Source organism: Boleophthalmus pectinirostris, unplaced genomic scaffold (genome assembly GCF_026225935.1).
Source record: "Boleophthalmus pectinirostris isolate CB_2022bp ecotype Guang Dong unplaced genomic scaffold, ASM2622593v1 HiC_scaffold_16, whole genome shotgun sequence".
Lineage (NCBI taxonomy): Eukaryota > Metazoa > Chordata > Actinopteri > Gobiiformes > Gobiidae > Boleophthalmus > Boleophthalmus pectinirostris.
This window is the reverse complement of record NW_026571095.1, coordinates 11,606,561-11,626,344: the sequence shown is the minus strand read 5'-3', so window position 1 is coordinate 11,626,344 and position 19,784 is coordinate 11,606,561. Positions and strand designations below refer to the sequence as shown.

General features: G+C 40.1%; 4 protein-coding genes across 4 annotated transcripts in view; 1 reads left to right on the top strand and 3 right to left on the bottom strand.

Annotated features, from left to right (window-relative positions):
- Positions 1 to 857: 857 nt before the first annotated feature.
- On the top strand, positions 858 to 5,572 carry LOC110158832 (insulin-like growth factor-binding protein 3). Its single transcript, XM_020923357.2, has 4 exons — positions 858 to 1,230; positions 1,657 to 1,901; positions 2,593 to 2,712; positions 5,403 to 5,572. The coding sequence occupies exons 1-4, from the start codon at positions 858 to 860 to the stop codon at positions 5,505 to 5,507; spliced, it is 843 nt and encodes a 280-aa protein (XP_020779016.1). The 3' UTR covers positions 5,508 to 5,572.
- An 857-nt stretch (positions 5,573 to 6,429) lies between these two features.
- LOC110157544 (insulin-like growth factor-binding protein 1) lies at positions 6,430 to 9,913 on the bottom strand. The gene is made up of 4 exons (XM_020921895.2): positions 9,538 to 9,913; positions 9,144 to 9,283; positions 8,483 to 8,611; positions 6,430 to 7,145 (listed from the first exon to the last, which is right to left on the bottom strand). Exons 1-4 carry the CDS (start codon positions 9,857 to 9,859, stop codon positions 7,017 to 7,019), a joined length of 720 nt encoding a protein of 239 aa, XP_020777554.1. The 5' UTR covers positions 9,860 to 9,913; the 3' UTR covers positions 6,430 to 7,016.
- Positions 9,914 to 10,816: 903 nt separating this feature from the next.
- LOC129408403 (histone H3.v1-like) lies at positions 10,817 to 12,335 on the bottom strand. The gene is made up of 3 exons (XM_055152043.1): positions 12,234 to 12,335; positions 11,768 to 12,121; positions 10,817 to 11,003 (listed from the first exon to the last, which is right to left on the bottom strand). The coding sequence occupies exons 1-3, from the start codon at positions 12,249 to 12,251 to the stop codon at positions 10,926 to 10,928; spliced, it is 450 nt and encodes a 149-aa protein (XP_055008018.1). The 5' UTR covers positions 12,252 to 12,335; the 3' UTR covers positions 10,817 to 10,925.
- Positions 12,336 to 15,989: 3,654 nt separating this feature from the next.
- The window catches only part of LOC110159474 (adenylate cyclase type 1), a 72,413-nt gene continuing 68,618 nt past the window's right edge, over positions 15,990 to 19,784 (bottom strand). The window contains exons 19-20 of the mRNA XM_020924035.2: positions 19,203 to 19,327; positions 15,990 to 18,136 (exon numbers count right to left, since the gene is read on the bottom strand). Coding sequence (XP_020779694.1) covers positions 17,729 to 18,136; positions 19,203 to 19,327 — 533 coding nt within the window. The 3' untranslated portion in view covers positions 15,990 to 17,728. The remainder of the gene's footprint in view (positions 18,137 to 19,202; positions 19,328 to 19,784) is intronic.

Genomic DNA, 19,784 nt, shown 5'->3' with positions numbered 1-19,784 from the left:
TTCGAAGTCAAGAGTTAGAGTTAAACCAACAACCCATATTTTTTTATTTTATTTTTTTAAGTAATTTGGTTAAACATGGTGACATATTTGACCATTGAACAACCACTGTTTTAAAGCTTTAGATACTCTACAGTTTGAAGTTGCGGTGATCCAGTCATTCCAAGGCTGTTATTATTACAGACAGATTCAAACCACTGATGCCCCATGTGACAGCTGTTTGCTCTCCTAGGTGCTGAAAAAGAAGTTAAGATTCAAATTTGTCAAATATCAGCTCAGAGGAAGGTTATGGGAGGGATCATTCATATTACACAAAGCAACATCCTAAACTCATGTTCAAATGCCCTACTTTTACATGTATGACAGTGACCAAGGTCCCCTGCAGTGTTGCAAATAACTTACCATGACTTAACATGTGTATATTACTCGCAATAAAATAAAAAAAAAAACGATACATGAATTAATGATGAAACTGGAAATTGGTCCCCCAGATCACCCACATGTCTCATTAGCTTGCTCCGCCCCTGTTGATTACATAGGCTGTTAATTAGCCCCATTGTACTAATTGAAAATATTTTTTTTGATGAATTGGGTGAAAACAGTGAGATCTGGTTTATAGCAGTAGCTATTATTCCCAAACCCTAATTGAAAACGGGTCTTAAATGAAGCTGTCCGTGTCGTGGCTCACCAATGTGTGCAGTGAGCTCAGAGCCGACCACAAGGCTTTCGGGGGTGTGCCTACACTCACCGTCTCTATATATTCACATGTTGTGTCCAGTGGCTTTAAGTGAATTGCAGAGAAGCACGCACTAACGGACTCAGACAACTTTCTTCACGTGGACAGACTCTCGTGCGCCACCATGCCGTACTGCTTTTGCGCGCTCCTCCTGATTTCCTTTCTCGCATCCTTCACGCGGAGGTCAAGTGCGGTGGGACCGGTGATACGCTGTGAGCCATGCGATGCCGTGGCTCGACTCCTATGCAAACCTCTGCCCAAGGACTGCACGGAGAAAATACGGGAACCGGGCTGCGGGTGCTGTATGACCTGCGCTTTGAGCTTCGGGCAGCCGTGCGGGGTGTACTCGGGGAAGTGCGGCACAGGGCTGAGCTGCCAGCCCCAGCCCGGAGAGACCAAACCTCTGCAGGCTCTGCTGGAGGGACGAGGCATCTGCGCCAACGCCACGAGCAAACGGCTCACCATCAGACCCACTCCCCCAGTCAACGAGCTGCCAGGTAGGAGTACGCTGCCAATGCACTGGGACTAGAGGGCTGTGGGGCAGGTGCCTGCGGGGGGAGTTATTAGAGAAAAGAAAAATAGATTTGCATTGACTGTTACAACAGTTCATCTTCTAACAGCACAGTACTTTTTTGCATATCTATGCTGAATCTTTTTTAATGTTAACATTCAACTAACATAAGTAGCAACATAGTAAATGCTTTACAAGCAGAAATTCAAAGTCCAAAAATGTCTTTTGGGAACTTTTTTAGTGGAAATATGTTATGTTATAATAATAATGATAGATTTGGATTTGTGTTTGGTGTTGGTATTCTCTTTTCATCTTCTATAAAAGAGTGTTTAAAAAGCCTGTGCAAAAGCTTTGGCCTCTAATCTGCTGGAAACTAAAAAAATAACATCCATAAACACTTGTTGTTTGACAGAACCCATCGAGACTCAAGAAGAAGACAGGAATACCACAGGCTTAGGCCTCCAAACCACATACAGCACCCACAGACCCCTAGCACCCATGGGACCTCAGCTTCACGCCTTCTTTTCTTCTGCCAAGTCTGAGATGTTACGACAGGAGCAGCACAAGCGAACGCAGAGCTTCAAATTAGAGGTGGTGACAGGGCTCATCACAGACCAGCAGAACTTCTCTCTGGAGAGCAAACAGCAGCCTGAGTATGTAAGTGTCTGCTGTGCTCTGTGTGTTGGTGACATGTTGGGGGCAGTAGTGCTGGCACTTGGCACAGGCGGGTGCTGCAGTGGAATGGCATGAGGGCCTGTGGTGCTGGTGCAGCATTAGAATGGCATGAGGGCGTGTGGTGCCATGGCCCTGCGGCTGACCGGGTCAGGCGCTTGTTTGGCCACAAGGCGTCCGCATGCCGGCCGTACCTAGAGCCAGCACTGATGGACTGGCCCCTGGCAGTGCATATTGGGAAGTCCTGCTGCTATTTTCAACCCGCCTTTGTCCAAAGGAGTGGGCACACACGAGTGACTGCGGCTCTGATTAGTGACTGGAGAAGTGGAGTTAAGGCCCAGGCTGTGGGCTTTTTCTTTGAGCTTCATTTCAGTTGGCTTTGCTTCAAGTGTAAGTCTCTTAAGCAGCTTTAGTAGAACTGTTAAGCCTCTAGAAGTGAGTCAGAGGAATTCATTTTCATCTTTCCTCTTTCATGTGGCAGATCCCATTGTTTTAGGCTTCACAAAGTGCTGCAGCGTGAGTCAGCTTTGCTAACGTCCACTTATAGAGCAGCCAGTTTAGCCCTGTCACGGCTAAATGAACGCCACCAGCCGACCGCATGTCAAGTGTGTAAACGAGATGTGTTAAGTAAACGCTGCTAATGACTGTGAGCGTGTCTGCTTTCTCTCATGTGTAGGGTCCCTGTCGCAGGGAGATCGAGAGCATTCTCAGCAGCCTCAAGATTACAGACAATCTCAACCCCAGAGGTTTCCGCATACCAAACTGTGACAAGAAGGGCTTCTATAAGAGGAAGCAGGTAAAGCACTCTTTCAGAGCAGGCTCTGGGCACACGTTTACAACCCAGTGCACAGTATGATGCAGCTCATTTGGGCCTGTAAATGTGCATAGCCTCATTTTGAAAACACACACAAACATATTTATTTATTTTTCTGATGCATGTGTCATTTCAGGTTTGTGATTATGTCTTTTTATAGAAACTAATAACTATTTCTATGACTGTTGTGTAGGATTATTATTTCACAGTTTCACAGTAGATGCTATGTACAATGTTTTGAATGAAAATTAAGTTTTTCACTTCTTGGGTTAGTTTGAAGGGCCACTCTAGAATTATATTTTTTGATAAGAATAATTATTACATGCTTTCTGATTTATAGCGCAAAGTGAAGAAAGCAAAATGTCAAAGTCCTAGAAACACAACAGGAAGACTACTCAATAGCACTTTACTTTAAAGTATAAAAATATGTATTCTTGTATTAGTTTGGCAGTTCATGTTTCATTATTTCCTCAAATGTTAATGTTTGAAATGTGCACTCTGAACCAAATTCTACTTTTAAAACTCAATTTGAAATTGCAATATCATGAAGCCCTAATCTCAGTTGTTTAATACTATGTAGCTCCAAGCCATAAGCCAAACTCCAGTCTTTTCTGAATGCAGAGAAGACTACACTCTACTTCCCTTTTTTCCAGTGTTACTCAAGTGTATCCTGGAGCTTCCCCAATTACACAGTTGTGCTTGTCCTCGTGCGCTCACCGCTCCTTATTAGAGCCTCATCATCGCGCCGCCACACCAGTGAGGTCGACTCGTAGCCGTTACCATGGAGATGGCCACCACAGCGCCCAAACCCCCAGTGCTGCTCAGGGCTGCGACGCTCGGCCAGCTAACGGGAACCCTCCCAGGGAGACAGACGTCAAGGTGGCCGCGGCACCCAATGCGCTCGCCCCATAATTGCTGGACTTGGAAATAGAAATAGAGCAGGCAGTCGTCCCCGCGCTTACATGGTTCACCCACCATTGGTTTGTAATAAATGAGTGCTTCTGCAGCATTCATATGGAGGCATTTAGGGCTCCCGCGCCACTGCATCGCTAAAAGGCAGTTTTTCTTATTACATACAGTGTTTGGGAATACAGCCACACGGAAATCTAACTGCGATTTTTTCTGGCGAGTTTTGCGATCACAATTAGATTTGCGATATATATTTAAAAAGTAGGATCCAGAGTGCACATTATAAACAACTTCAGGAGTGTTAACAGTTGAGAGAAAATGGAAATGTGCACAGCTAAACTAATGCAAGAATCCCATGTATTTCTGTAACATGTTTGTAGGGGTCTACAAAAAAGTGGGACATCCTATTATCTAAATTGCAGCCTTAGTGTTTTGATAATTGCAGCAACTCAAGATTGTGTTTACAATTCGATAAATTGTGTAGTCGTAGTTGGGAAAAACTTAGAAAATGTATTTAGTTACAGAATACTAAATACTTGCAATAGAATGTATTTTGTAACATTTTCTGTTCCAATCTGGTCCAGTCAGAATACCGTATTCTCAGTAGTTTCACATTAGGTTACATTATCTTATAGTGTAGAAAGCCACACTTTTTCACTGCTTTGCTCTCATTCATTTATCACTAATTAGAGAGGGAAAAATGTACTTGCACATACCACAAGATTGATGTTTTCCCACTAATATTGTGCATTTTGAAACCTAAATTGTGTGATCAAAAACCATCATGTATTCCATTGATTTTAAGAAAGTAACTGTATTCTGAAAAGTGCCAAATGAGAAGTTACTGTACTGCAATTAGTCAAAATCAATATTCTTAGTTACATCCTATCACTGATTGCATACTAGCACTCCCTCCTGCTTAAGTGTCTCTGTTTATGTAGAACGGGGCCAATGTTCTTTGTAGAGGCCTGGGGCAGTAAAAGAGTAGACATTTCACTTTGGTCAGTATAATTTGGCCTTTTGTCTGATGGCTATAGTGAAAAGAAACATTCCTTGTTAATAAGTGAAAATATATGGACCGCAAAGCCTGGTTTCATGCACAGATCGTACTTTAATGGACTTTTCCTGCAGGACAATTTGTACTAGTATTTTTATTTGCTTAAAGTTACAACCGCAGTCAATTACAAAAGGTACAATGAACCACAAACTGAAACCGAGTCTGCACATAGACAGTAATGGGGGGTCTCTAGACTCTGTTGGCCATGCTGATAAATTCGACCAACTTCTAGAGTGATTAGCCCCTGACTCCAATGCACAGCAGCCTTAGCTTAAATTGAATGGCTGCATGTTTTACTAGAGTGGAGGTTGACCTTTAGTAAAATTGGCAGTAAAATAACAGCCCTTGGGTAGCTCTGCAGACTCTGTAAGTCATTTGTAGTACCCATAATTTGGAGCTGTGGGGTATAATCAGTAACAGATGATTCGTACTGGCCACCAGCTTCTGAAAATAGAATCTGGGTTTGGAGTTGTTCACAAATGGCACTAAGCAAATATTTTAGCAGCTTTCTGTTTACCTTAAAGGGCTCTATATGTGTGTGCAACACGTGGTACGCCATAAAAGCAGCTCCAAATACCACAGCATGCTGGATAGGCAGGAGTCAGCACAATCTCACCATTAATGCCTCTTAACTGGTGCTCAGCTCCATTGAGTTTTGTAGCTGATTTAACCCTCGCCTCTCTGTGTCTCTCCTCTTGTGCTGCAGTGCCGCCCGTCCAAAGGCAGAAAGCGCGGCTTGTGTTGGGCTGTGGACAAATACGGGCAGCCTTTGCCAGGAGACGCCCAGTATTACAACTCGGAGAGCCAGTAGGAGCGGGCAGGAGGAGGAGGGAGTGCCAGCACCATGAACTGTAAACACACAGAGACACTGAGGATATTGGAGAGAGGTCATGAGATGGCTCCAGCCGATATCTGGATGTTTGCTCTTTGGACCAGCGGCCGGCGGGACCTTGTCTCTGAGGCAGAGTGAAGGAGCAGAGGAAAATGTCTCCCATCGCAGATATACTCTGCTGTTCTCTGCAAGGACTTAACCTTCTAAATAAGCTATTTGTGTTCTACGTCAGGCAAAGAGGACTTTATTTTCTAATGAGTATCATTATTGACTCTGATAATACGCACAAGCCTGTGTACAGAGTGGGATGTGTAGTCACTCTTTGTATACTTGTGATCAAGAATGCATTTAGCAGAGAATGTGCATTATTGCAATAACATATGTCTCTATATTCTCTTTCAAAGTTCATTTTTCAACAAGTTGCCTTTTGCAACTGTGCAGCTCAGACCACAGAGTATATTAAGCTTTTTGAGCCACAGATACAAGCACATTGCCCTTCTTTGTACTGTGGTCATTTCCATTAGAATGACTATGATGTGTTTAAGCTGATTTTTTTTGTTCAGTCACAGTGAGATAGTTCTATCAGTTTTAACTTATGCTGTTGTAAAATGCCACCACCAGAGGACTATTTTTACTTAATAAAGGCAATATGAAAATCATCCACATGCTGCATGTTGTGATTAGAACCTTTGAATGATCACTGAGGAAAGTATAGGTGCACATCTCAGTTGTGAATAAATGTAATGATGTTTGATGATAGTGAGGCAAATTTTGAACAGTTAGAATGTTTTAATATAATGCACAAGTAATATCATAAATACAACATCTCAACATTAAACAGCAGCAGCATTTGTTAAGTAGCATTGGCACAGTAGTCCATTGTCCACTTACAGACACCAGTCAAATCACGATACACATAACACTTGAATGATAAATATTCGATAGCAGTAGTAAAATCACATATAAGGCATGATGTGTGAGCTGCTGCAGACTGGAGGAGCAGAGGTGAGTGGAGGTAGACAAATGCAGCCCGTGGCAGACCTCAGCGCGGCCTGGATGAGCCCTGATATGTTTGTGCTGGGCCACTGTACACATACCTGCGGCGCTTTAACTATTTCCCCCGTAGCCATTGAGGAAACGCCAATGGAGATACATTCAGACAATGTCAACAGATTGAATGAATGAGCAGCTGTGTTGTTTCGTGAATGAATGAATACATGTGAAAAAAGAAAAAAAAACGCATCCTGGACATTCTGAACTAGGCTTGGCAAGAGGCACGGACCTGCGGTTTTGAGCGATGGAGTTATTTAGACGAAAACACAAATGTATACAGTGTCGCCCTATTTACAATGTTAAAAAATAGACAAACATATAAAACAAATCTAAAAATGACAAATGGCTGAAGTGAATAAATAAAGCTGGAAGCATACATCATGTGCATAAAATCATAAAGGGAATGTGTGGGTGATTGGGTTCATCAGCGTTGATCTAAAGAACAGTGATTTCCTGTTGGCAGTCCGAGTCTCCGAGGAGGTCAGACGAACCCGGGATCCTCTTCCCATTCCAGGAGGAGACGCACCAGCAGCGTGCCGGGGGGCCAACCAGAGAAGACTCGCACTGGGAAAAAAAAACATGTATTATTAAGAAGAAGTAGGTGATTTGGGGTTACAGTCTTCTGAAGCTCGTGGTACTAATACATTTCACTTTGGTCAGTATAATTTGGCCTTTTCTCTGATGATTACAGTGAAAAGAAACATTCCTCGGTAATAAATGAAAATATATGGGCCGCAAAGCTTTTTAGACTTTTGTACTGCTGGACAATTTGTACTAGTAATTCTATTTGCTTTAAGTTACAGTCAATTACAAAAGGTGCATTGAACCACAAACTGAAGTTTGCACCTAGACAGTAAGGTGAAGCACTACCTCCAGAAAGTTACATACTGTTGCTTAAACAAAAAGATAATATTTTATTAGGGATGTAACAATAACAAAATATAGTGATATTGTATCGTCACAATATATCGTTCCTCTGCATGGTAAATGCATGGTTTTATAGTAGCAGCACCTAATAAACATATATATCCCAAAATTCATTTCAGTGCAGACAACATGAAGAAATGTTATTTACTTGAATTCTTGATGACAGTAATAATTCACACCAAAATCTTGTCAATGTATTTTAAAAGCAAAAAAGGGTCCTATCTACTATTCCATTAGCCTCTCCACAATATCACAATAAATATTGTACCGTAAGATGCATATCGTGATAATATCATACAGAGAGAATTGGATATCATTACATCCCTATATTTTATTCAGCTAAAGCAAGAGAAATACACATTTTGCTGCTGTTAAAACTGTCTGAACCCTGAATCGTATCAGAATCTTGCAGCCCTGTATGAATCAATGCCTGCTGGTTAAAGGTCCTATATTACACAAACTTGACTCTTCTGAGCTTTAAGCCATGTTATAATGCTGTTACCTCATTAAAAACATACCTGGAGTTGAGTTTTGTTTCATTCACACGTTTTAGTAACCCTTTATTATTAGTCTCTCTACATCTCCAAAGCTCAAAATGCTCTGTTCCACCTTGTGATTTCATGTCATAGTAGTTTTCAGTTTAACACCTACCTTTTACCTTATCATAAGGTGGAGATGTTTCTATTTGAGAAAAGATACTCTAAATATGCAGAGTTTGGCATTAAACATGTGTGAATGAAACAAACCCCAAGTCCAGGTAAGATTCTGATGTGGAAACAACATTATAACAGTGATCAGAAATACTAGTAGTGATATATACGGTCTTTAAGGTAGCCTGCATTTTTATCTTGATTTTTGACTCCTTATTTTTTTATTCTTCTATTCTTCTTATATTTTGAGTTGCAACACTAATTCCCCAATTATGGAACGAATAAAAGGTTATGTTATCTTATCTTCACTAGCCTTTAGCTTACCTGCTTGGCCTTGTAGAACCCATGTTTGTCGCAGTTGGGCAGGTAAAAAGTCGTGAACTTCTCCCCTAATGTCTGCTGGGAGTTTGCGATCGTGTCCAGCGCACTGTGCAGCTCAGTGTGACACGGGCCCTGGAGCAAAGGGAGATGCGACAAAATCAAACCAGTGCATATAACCCACAGCAAGTGCGCCATCTAGTGGAACAACACTGTAGCTAAGTAATAAGAGTGAAGAACTAAAATTGAAGAAAAAGTGAGAATTGTTGAATGTGATGAGACATGGAGGGACAGTCTCGGGAAATGTAAGCTCATATACAATAACTGTAAATAATATCATTTTTAGTTTTCAGTCGTAACTTACAGAAAGATTTAAATAGCAATTGGTGCCAACATTGTTTATGCTAGTAGCCCTACACCCTACTAGAATAAAGTAGGGTGTAGGGCTAAGTTTTCATTACTTCTCATGAAAATAAATAAATAAATGAATAAATAAAGTACTTAAATCTCACTTTTTCTAATTCGTATATAACACCAGTGGAACGAGGGACATTGGTCTTAACCCAAATATGGAATAAAGACACACGGTCTACCAAACATATCTTGTTGTGGAAATCCCTGTTCTGTGTTCGGGCGCCATGTTGGTTAGTGTTCGCGCGGCACCCACCTGCTGCTGCAGCTTGTTCCGGATGGCGTTGACCTTGGCCTTGATACTCTCCTGGCCCTCCACGGTGTCCGGCTGGTCCAGAGGGAGGTTCAGACCCAGCCGGTACTGCAGAGACTCATGGTCAACCGTATCTGTTTGTTCTAGAGAAAGTAGATAGTACTATTAGAAGGGCTTTTTTTTTGGTAAACTGCAAGGAACATTTCAGTCAAAGCAATACCATATCCATAGACCAAAGTTACATATTGCACCTTTAATTTTTTAATTTTCACTTCAAAATATATTCTAAATCTTTTCAGTTTTGTGCAACAAAAAAGGAGAAATTACAGTTTAATTTAAGTATTACACAAATTCTATCCAGTAAAGTTTGTATATCCATTTCTAGTCAAACTTGTACCTTGCTCCAGGTCCTGTGTGCAGACCCCCTGTCCCCTGGTGAGTGCGTGCAGGGGTCTGGCCTCTCCCGGTCTGGGGGTACAGCGCAGCCCGTCTCCACAGTGGGCCGTGTGGACCCCGCAGGACGCCCCCCTCTCCAGAGCACAGGCCATACAGCAGCCGCACCCAGCCTCCCTCAGCACCTGTCCGCACCCGGCTGGCACCGGCGGGCAGTGGCTCAGCTTCTCCTGGGAGCACGGCGCACAGCGAATTGGCTCTGGTTCAATCACGGGGGACGACCTCACCGCACTCAAGACCGCCAAAAATACAAAAAAGTTATCCATTGCAGGTACTTTCACTATTCTTCAAAAATATTCTTGTAAAGTTTTTGAATACAGTTAGTCTTGCACTGCTTTTATAGACACATCTTTCTCAAAGGGTTAATGATTGATGTAGCAAGTTGTAGGTGTAAAATATATTTTGCTTTGAACAGTGGCTGACCCCATTTTGCATGCGTACATCCGGGTTCATGGGGTCTGTGGTCAATATTGACTCTGGGACATAAAGTGATTGTACAAAACAAGCGTGTTTTCAGCTCACCGATCGACCGCGGCCACCTTAAAAACAATAAACAATCTTTCCCCACATAAAAATTGAAATTGATAATATACTTATCATTTTGGAAGAATACTTGGAAGAATACTGTAAAGACAGGCATGATAATAATGATTTTTTGGGGGGGCTACTTGATCCAAGTTATAGCTTTTGTGTAATCTTATCAGGCAGACTCACAAACATTGCATAAGGTCAGCTGTATGGATCAGCCTGGTCATAACATGTTTGTCCAAAGTGAGATGCGTCTATAGTAACTGGTTGGTGTAGTATTTTCATGGCTCTTGGTGGCAGCAGGAGATTTGTGGTCATTCTAAATCATGACTTGGAAACATGACCCCAGCTTTATTTTTTATAGTGGTAAGTCTTATACCATTTAAGGACAGACTACTCAATGGCCTTGTATAATAGATCATACAAGTCGTATTTTAAGGCTCCTACAGTTTTGATTATAATGTTTGATCTAATTTTATTCAGTGTTATTTAGTGTTATTCTGGTGGTAAAAGTACTATGTAACTTTTCTTGTCTGACACCTGTTTATTTCCATGGAGAGGTCATTTCTTTGCTTGTAATGTGTTTATGTCCTTAAAGACAAGCAAGTTACGATTCAGATCTATGGAGAGCCTCCACCATAAAAGTTCCACAGCCATGACACATGCCCATGTTTGTTGAGACTACAGACAGGTGATAAACAAACTTATATTTTATTTTTGGAGAGGATACACATGCTCGCTTTTATCAGCTTTTAAAACATAACTTGAATGTTATATGTATAGCTTTGATCCACACTTTCCTTTTTACTCCACCACCAGCTCATGATGAGTTGCCTCTTCAATACTGAACATCAGCTGTACCACCCAATCAGGAAACAGATCCTGCAGAGGAGATACCAAAAAACCTGACTGACCAAGGGCTCTCAAGACAAAGAACATATCTGTACACATCTGCTGGAGTTACACAACAAAATAACATGACAATACTTTACTTACTGTTGCACTTTGCCATAAACGTATAAAAATATTAATTTTTTATTCCATTTTACCTTTTCAGAAAACAAAATGACTGACATTTAGAATAAGATCTATAAATTGTACCATCTTGCATATTGCCACTCCAGGCCACTGTGCACAGTGGCCTGGAGCTCAGTGTTTAAAGACTTCAGATACTACTGCAGTTTTGCTCCAAAGTTTAGTTGTATTTTGCACAATGACAATAAAATCTAATCTATTTAATCTTTTATCACCTTAAAGTGTAGATTTAAGTGGAGTAAAAGGTCATGGTTAAGGTACACTGTGTCACTACTGCAGGGAAGCGTGTCCTTTGCATTTGATCCATCGCTGGGGCAACCTGTTGGGAGCAGTGGGGGCTAGTCTAGGTAGTCTCTTGGTCAGGACCAATTTAGCTGGAGGATTTTACCTATCATGTATGCTTTTGGTTAATGGGGGGAAAGTGAAGTGCCCAGAAGAAACCCACCCACATATGGAGAGAAACTGCACAGAAATCCACATGTCTAATCCAGAACCTTCTTGCTGTGAGGTGAGTGTGCTAGCCACTTAGCCACTCTTGCACCATGCCCAAATGCTATAACGCACAATCACACTCTTTATGACTTGGAAGCAAAAATGATTTCAATTCATACCTTGAATTTAACCTTTGTAGATCGCCTCTTTCTTCTCACTTTTGGTGGAGACACATCAGGCTGAAAGTCATAAACTCTGGATTTTGATCTGGATAGACTTGACAGAGAGCGTTTTTGGTAGCTGCTGCTGATGCGGACACTTGGAGGAGTTTGGACTTCCTCCTTCTCTTCCTCCTTCTCTTCCTCCTCTTCTTCTCTCTCTTCTTCTACTTGGTCCAATATCTGTTCAGCTTCCTCCTCCAAATCACTACTTTCTTGTAATTCTTCAATCTCTGCTTCTTGCTCAGCGTCTTCAGAGATTTCTGGTCCTGAAAATTCCTCATCTTCACAGATGGTCTCCAAGCGTTGCCACAGCTGTAGTAAGTGTAGCATGTTCAATTAAAACATAAAAGGGTCAACAGTTTACACACACAGACTTACAAAGAGCTGTTTTGAAGTGCAGCTTAACTAGAAACGTGAAACTTACATTTTTTTGAGAATCCATTTATCAAAGGGACAGTTTTCACCAATTCACTTCAGACAAATTGTGCCTGATTTTAATAGTTTACTCACTCAAATCAGGTGTGTGTAATATGGCAGCCTTGAGAGCTCAAAACAGAAAAGAAGCAACTAAAATGTTCAATGTGCAAATTTGAATAACTTTAAAGGGTCAATTTTTATGTTTTTTTTTTTTTAACCATGTCATCTTATCAGTAATCCTATTTTTATTTAATTAGTCCTGTACTCCCTAATTTTTCTCTTCAGATTTCAAATACTTGCCTGCCATGTCGAAATCCCTTAAGCAGTTTAAAACACCATAATAGTGCGTTATCAAAATCAGAAAAGCTTTATTGTTGTTACTGAAGAGCAAACTTCAAATTTTATATTATTAAAATGTATATTATTTTAAAGCATTTGGTGATTCTCAGCTTGTGGTTCAGAATCTGATCAGTGGGACAGATCAGATGTCACCAATGGCTGCTGAGAAAGCTTTGATAAGTCATTTGTGTAAATACGTAGTTCAACCTCCAACTTGAGCCAAGCAGATACCGTTAGGCAAGACCCTCTACGGTCACAATATTAGGCTGTTTAGGCATCTTGCCCAACTGTCAACTGTCCTCTCTATGTCCCAGATTTGAGATAAACAGGCTCAAATCAAATATAGCTATGTAATGTTGATTTATTAATTAGAAAAACACTGGAAATGATGACAATGATAAGTTGTTTGTGAATTCTGGACATGCTGAGTTTCACATGAGGCCTGGCCTGTCCATATATGGTGAATGAGAAAAACGTAGATGTGTCTTCTATACGCAGGTCTACGCACTGGCAACCTAAGTTCATTTGTGGTTGTTGAACTTTTTTTAAAACAGCAAGATAACAGACTGCGTAACCTAGTTTTAATTTTTAAAAATAGTATGATACATCTCCTTGATGCTTTATAACACTATTCTGATGCGTGAACAAATTTTCTCCTGCTGACCCTGTACTGTTACACTTGGACAGTTAAGAAGCCCTGGCTGCCCTGCTTCTCCCGCCCCCTCCCTCCCCCATTGACCCGTGATATCAGCAGGACAATGTTTTTCACCCCACGCCCCCGCAGTTACCTCATGTTCCCTCTGCACGCTGAACCTTTCCACTCCACATGATAGTACTGCAATAACACAAGTGCTCACTCATTACAGATTCAGATTGTAAAAAATATATTGATTATTTATGTTGTATCAGAGACGAAACTAAAACTACTACAAATGTATTTTCTCTCCCTAGGAGGACTATGTTTACAGCTTTGTTATTGTTTGTAGTACTACTTGTACACCTAGTACCATCGCTTCTACCAATAGTACTGTTACTATTACTACTCCTTCATCAACTACCATCACTTCCACTACCAATATGACTTTTAGTACTACTCCTCCTACACCTACTACTACCAATATGACTTTTACTACTACTCCTCCTACACCTACTACTACCAATATGACTTTTACTACTACTCCTCCTACACCTACTACTACCAATATGACTTTTACTACTACTCCTTCTACACCTACTACTGCCAATACTACTTTTACTACTACACCTACTACTACCAACACTACTTTTACTACTACTGCTCAAAGCCCTGATATTACCAATATTAATTTTACTACTACTTTTTCTTTAGGACAATATCTCAGAGAGTAAAAGATTGTGAGTGTGAGAATAAAAAAGCTTAGTCACTAAATACTACTACAACAACAACAACAACAACAACTACTACTACTACTACTACTACTACTACTACTACTACTACTACTACTAACTACTACTACTACTTCTATTACCACCACTACTACTACTATTACAACTACACCTACTACACAACTACCACCACCACTACTACCACCACTACTACCAGTACTATTCTCAGTACTACTACTACTACTCCTACTACTACTACCACAACTCCAAAAAAATATTTCTTCCAAAAATAACCTTACCACTACTCGTACTCTTACTCATTTGTTTTAAGCGTACTGACCATAACAAACAATGATGATATTATAATTCATTTAAGAAAGACTGCATGAAAACAAAAAATCCATTCCACAATAAAACATGTAACTAGACTTGAATTGCACACCCTCAACCTTTGCCTTCAGAAGTGGCTGAAAAAGCCAAAAATATGTGCAGTATTCCGCAGTACTGAATGAAACAACACAGAGACGTGCTCCCGGCCCCATATGGTGTAGCTCTACTGACTACTGGCATCATAAATCTGTCATTACCTCACATAATGGAACTAAAAAGTGTTATTTTGAGCCATAAAATAAGGTGTGAGAAATTACTTTTATAGAGTGAGGCTAACAAGGAAACAGCCTGTAAAATGTATTATTATACCCTTGAGACACATGGAAAGTAACATGCACAATCTCATTTACTTAAAATACATTTTGTCTGAGCCCATTTAGTAGTAGTTGTAGTAGTAGTAGTAGTAGTAGTAGTAGTAGTAGTAGTAGTAGTTTTTTTCTTTTCACACACCTGGATAGTAATTGTAATTGTAGACGTAGTAGCAGTTGTAGTAGTAGTAATTCTAATAGTAGAAGTAGTAGTAGTAGTAGAAGAAGTAGTAATTGTAATAGTAGAAGAAGTAGTAATTATTATAGTAGTAGTAGTAGTAGTAGTAGTAGTAGTTGTTGTTGTTGTGGTTGTTAATAGTAGTAATAGTAGTAGTTAGTAACTTGTATTTTAGGGAAAAATGGCAATAGCTCGTAGTGGCAGTAATTGCTGTTGTAAATGTGAGTCAATATTTTAGTTGTAGAAACAGTATTCCAAAGAGGTTAATTTGGTCTTCTGATCATTTATTTTAATAGCTTTTTTTTTTAGACCAAGGTTTAGTTTGTGTTCATACCTGACAGTTTCAACTGTCCACTAGCGGCTTTCCTCCGAGTGGTTGCTGTGACGTGTCTGGTCAGCCAGTTTATACAAGTTTTGGTGCTGTCCTCTCACCAGTGGAGGAAGGACAGCAGCTCCATGTACAGTCCGACTTCTTCAGGACAGTATCCCATGGGACTATAAACGGGGACAAGGGGGCTTTTTTACTCTCACACACCTGGGATGCTGTCCTGAAGAAGTCAGACTGCAGATGGCGCCGTCGTCCTGCCTCCACCGGTAATACTTTTGTAGTAGTGACCGTAGTAGCTGTTACTCTAGTAGTAGTAGTAATTGTTGTAATACTAGCAGTGGTGGTAGTACCTGTGGGAGTAGTGCTTGTAAAAGTACTATGGGTAGTAGTGATAAAACCGGCAAGGGTATCATTATAATAATTGCCATGGTAGTGGTAGCAGCTGTTTGAGTAGCGGTCAAACTGTAGTACTGGCAGTAGTGTTAGAAGTTGTTTAGAGTACTTTTTATGATCCAAATAGTAGCAAGCTGTGTTTTAATGACAGAAGCATCAATAGCCAGTTGTAGTAGTTGTGGTAGTAGTAATAGTAGTAAAGTTTTTGTTTGGGTAATGACAACATTGTGTATTTGTGTACTTCAATGATGTTATTAAGAAGTAAAAATAACTTTACTGTACAACACATTACATACTTCTTCTAACTCTATCCAAGCACTGAATAACACAAAAACGTTAAACTGAAAACCCATTATATTTTATACACCAATATTGTCTTTATTACAAAATATTAAATAACCCAACTTTACACTGTACAAGATACAACATACAGTAGTTTACAGCATTTGGCTATGTACAAAAAGTAGGATCTACATATCAAAGTGAAGATATCTAAAAAGGCAGGTCGCAACCACTGTAAGCTTATTAAGTAAGGCATATAACTTGTATCGTATTTACAATTTGCAGATCGGTTAAAAAGCTATATACGGTGACAAAAAGAGGCCTAGAAGCAACGGCATGCTCAAGCGAATATATGTGACAAAAAACAAGAAAACTAGCTGAAAGTGTACATGTTATTTGAGTATGGGCAGGTCTTGTGTACTCATTGGTCCAGTTTTGGCATTGATTTCATTATATATAAAACACATTCCATACAAATGACAACCTTAAAGGGAGGATTTCACTTTAAATTTTGAATATGTTGGAAATTTTGTTAAGGCAAGACACTTAGAAATAGTATCAGATAATAATTATTGCCCTCAACATGAATAATGTATTAATAATACATTAAATAATGTAATTTAAAGATGCACTGTGTAACTTTTCTGGGAGAGGGTTCACCACCAGCTTGACTTCATGTAGTTTTTTTCCAGGAATCATCAGGCCAAGTTACAGGTCACATCTGTGGAGAAGTGGGCCCGCTCCTGATAATAATGCATGTTTTTATGGTAGTTTTGAGAAATAAAAACACCCATAATTGAATAAATACATGATACATTTTTTACTAGTACATACATACTGTGGAACATCCCAAGCAAAGCAATAGCATCACTGTGGAGACAAGCAGATGGTGGACCCTCAACCAGAAAAGTTACACAGTGCACCTTCAAATTTGGTCAGTAAATTAGAAAATCAGTGTAAAGGTACAGCATTTACAGCTTGTCTGTGCAGATGTTAATGCTATACCTGGAATGTCCCACAAGCAGGTCGTGCCTCCAGACCAAATTACAGGTCAGATCTGTGGAGAAGCGAGTTAGAATGCATGTTTTTTAAAGGACAGTCAAAGCAATAACATTTCCATAGAGTCAAAAAGTTGGTGGACGCTCCATCAGAAAAGTTACATAGAGTAAAACAACTGTCATTCATTATTTTGGAGATAGAAAAATTGTTGCACATATTAGTAGTAGTATCTGCAAGTACCTGAAGGTATTACTACAAAAAAAAAGGATAAAGAATAACAATCCTCATTTAGTGTCTTGCCTTAATTAAGTCCCACCTTGTGATGTCCATGTGGCCCTAGAAAAATAAATAAAAACTAGTAGTTAAAAAGACACGATTTGAACAAAGTGTCGTGAGGCAATGAAAAATCCAAGAAAATGCATGTGGTTATTACTTTGGTTTACTTTACAACTATGGCTGTCCACTGGTATAAAGTCATGCACTATATCAGAGTACTGCAAAAACTCTCAATATAAAAAGTGATTACTATTATTATTATTATTATTAGTAGTATTATTATATTGTGCTGTTGGTCGTATTGGTCACACACATGCACACACACGCACCCACATGCATGCACAACAGAACACCAGTTTTGATACTGTAGTAGATAATGTTATCCTTGGCATAATCAGAGAAAGACAGTGCAAAGCGAGATAGCGTGATCTGAGTCAACATCAATGCACATATCTTTAGAGTATGCGCTGTACAAATCAAGATTCCTGGATATGTCAAAACCCTTCTATCTCGGGCTAATCCAAGTTTGATTGTCTTTGTAATCCTGAATTGTAAAACTGGTTAGTATCACCTGGATAGCCTGTTCAAACCTGGCGATTCCATTATTTTCCATTCGTTTTCACAACTAACGTCTTTAACCTTCTTTAAACCACCGGGTCAGCTTCACTGGGCACCACGTCAATCTCGATTTCCGTAACTTCCGCGTCTTCTTCCTCCACGACTTCCCTGACCGCGGGCACGCACGGAGAGGCCAAACATTGGCTATTGCTGCTGCTGTTGGCCTGGTTGAGCTGGGCGTTGCTGACCACGCTAAGACTGGTCACCGAGGACACGCTGCCCAGGTTGGCGGGGACGCTGGTCTTGCCGCAGGAGTGTATGCGGCGGGCCAGGCTAGCCGAGCGCATGACGGAGGAGGTGGTCGCCGTGCCGATGCCCTGGACCTTGCCCTCCAGGAAGTAGGTCAGCATCTCGCCTTTGCCCTTGACGCTGACCTTACCACGGCACACCAGGTCGTAGTTGGTGTGGAGCAGGCGGTTCACGTCCTCGGTCACCTGGAGGTACAAGGCAGGGAAGCAATAAGAAATACAGAGTGAGGCATATTTTTTAAAGGCAGCAAGGGATGTTACAATGTCTAATGCAGTGTTTCACAAACTTTTTTTTTTTCTGTTAATTGATTTATAATTGTAATACATAAAAAAACAACAACAGTTTATTAAAGTTTCACTGGTTGGGAGTCCCTCATCGGCTTGTTTCTATGGATATGTCATTGCACTGTCTGGAATGCTCCACAATATAATATTAAACTGCTCTATCTTACATATATTAAATTAAAGGTGGTTTTATAGAGGCATTCTGACTGTGAGCAGGGTTGCCTTTCTACAGATCTGTAAAGTGTAACTTGATATAGTTTGGTTTCTACGAAGATGGAAAGGTTTAATACCATACTGTGAAACATTCCAGACAAAGCAAAGATATGCCCATGGAGAAAAGCCCTCCACCAAAAAAGTTACAGAATGAGCCTTTAAATTCTGCTCTAAATGATATGGACCACAAACCCTGAAGCAACAATGCAACAACTTTTTTCATGAATCACATAAATCTTCCTACAAACTACTACCTCCACAGGTTAACTTTTGACAGAAAATCAAATCAACTTTTAACTCAGCCTTCTGTTCTTGTGTTCTGTTACAAGAGAATGTTTTTGTTACTTTCTTAAACAAAGTGACCATTGAGTGATTATTGTTTGTGAACTTGGTCACTACAGAACATGTACAGGACCACAATAAACGGGTGACTCCTGTGTCCATGCCACAAATGCCCTGTTGTGGATGACTTCTTGCACCCCCCGATGGCAGGTCTCAGAATCATTTATCATATCTGACACACTTTACCTTACAGTATGTGCATTTACCCATCACAAAGTAGTAGTTGTTGTCAAACTGCAATTTTTCACTCTTCCAAGCTTCAAGGACAAAATTTGGTGCCATTTATCTTCTGTGACAGGGTCTTCATGATAGTAAATGGTATGACGGGTCAGTGGTCACAAAAATCAAAAGTTCCTAGAGACTTTGTTGCTTTACTACAAGTTGTGTACTATTATCGTGTGTACTACAATACCTGTATTTTCCCAGGTACTCCAGTGCTGTCCATGCGACTGGCCACATTCACTGTATTCCCCCAGATGTCGTACTGAGGACGCCGTGCACCGATCACACCCGCAACCACCGGGCCCACGTTGATACCTGCAGATAAGCACCACTATTATCATTATCAAGAATTCTTGAACTTTTTGTACGAAGAATTTATGTATGAATAGATAAGACTACTATTAAAATAGAGCATGAAGTCTTTGTGAGAAAAACTAGTCTGGATAAATATAGAGGGAGAACAGGGAGGGCATCTGACATAAAAAATCTCTTCAAGGTATGCAAAATACTTGGTTCAATCATAAAACAACTGTCAAAAAACATTTGAACAATTATCAATACTGAAAAAAAACAACAACAAACAAACAAATACACATAAATGGCACAAAATCAGAACTAATATAAGACCACAAGGTAGTATTAAAGAAACTACTATTATTTTGTGATGGAAAGTACCAAAGGTTTTTGTATAAGTATTGTTATCATTAATTAATTAGGAACAAGTATTCATCCTTATCCTTGATATTAAAATCAAGTGTGGAGATTGAGATCA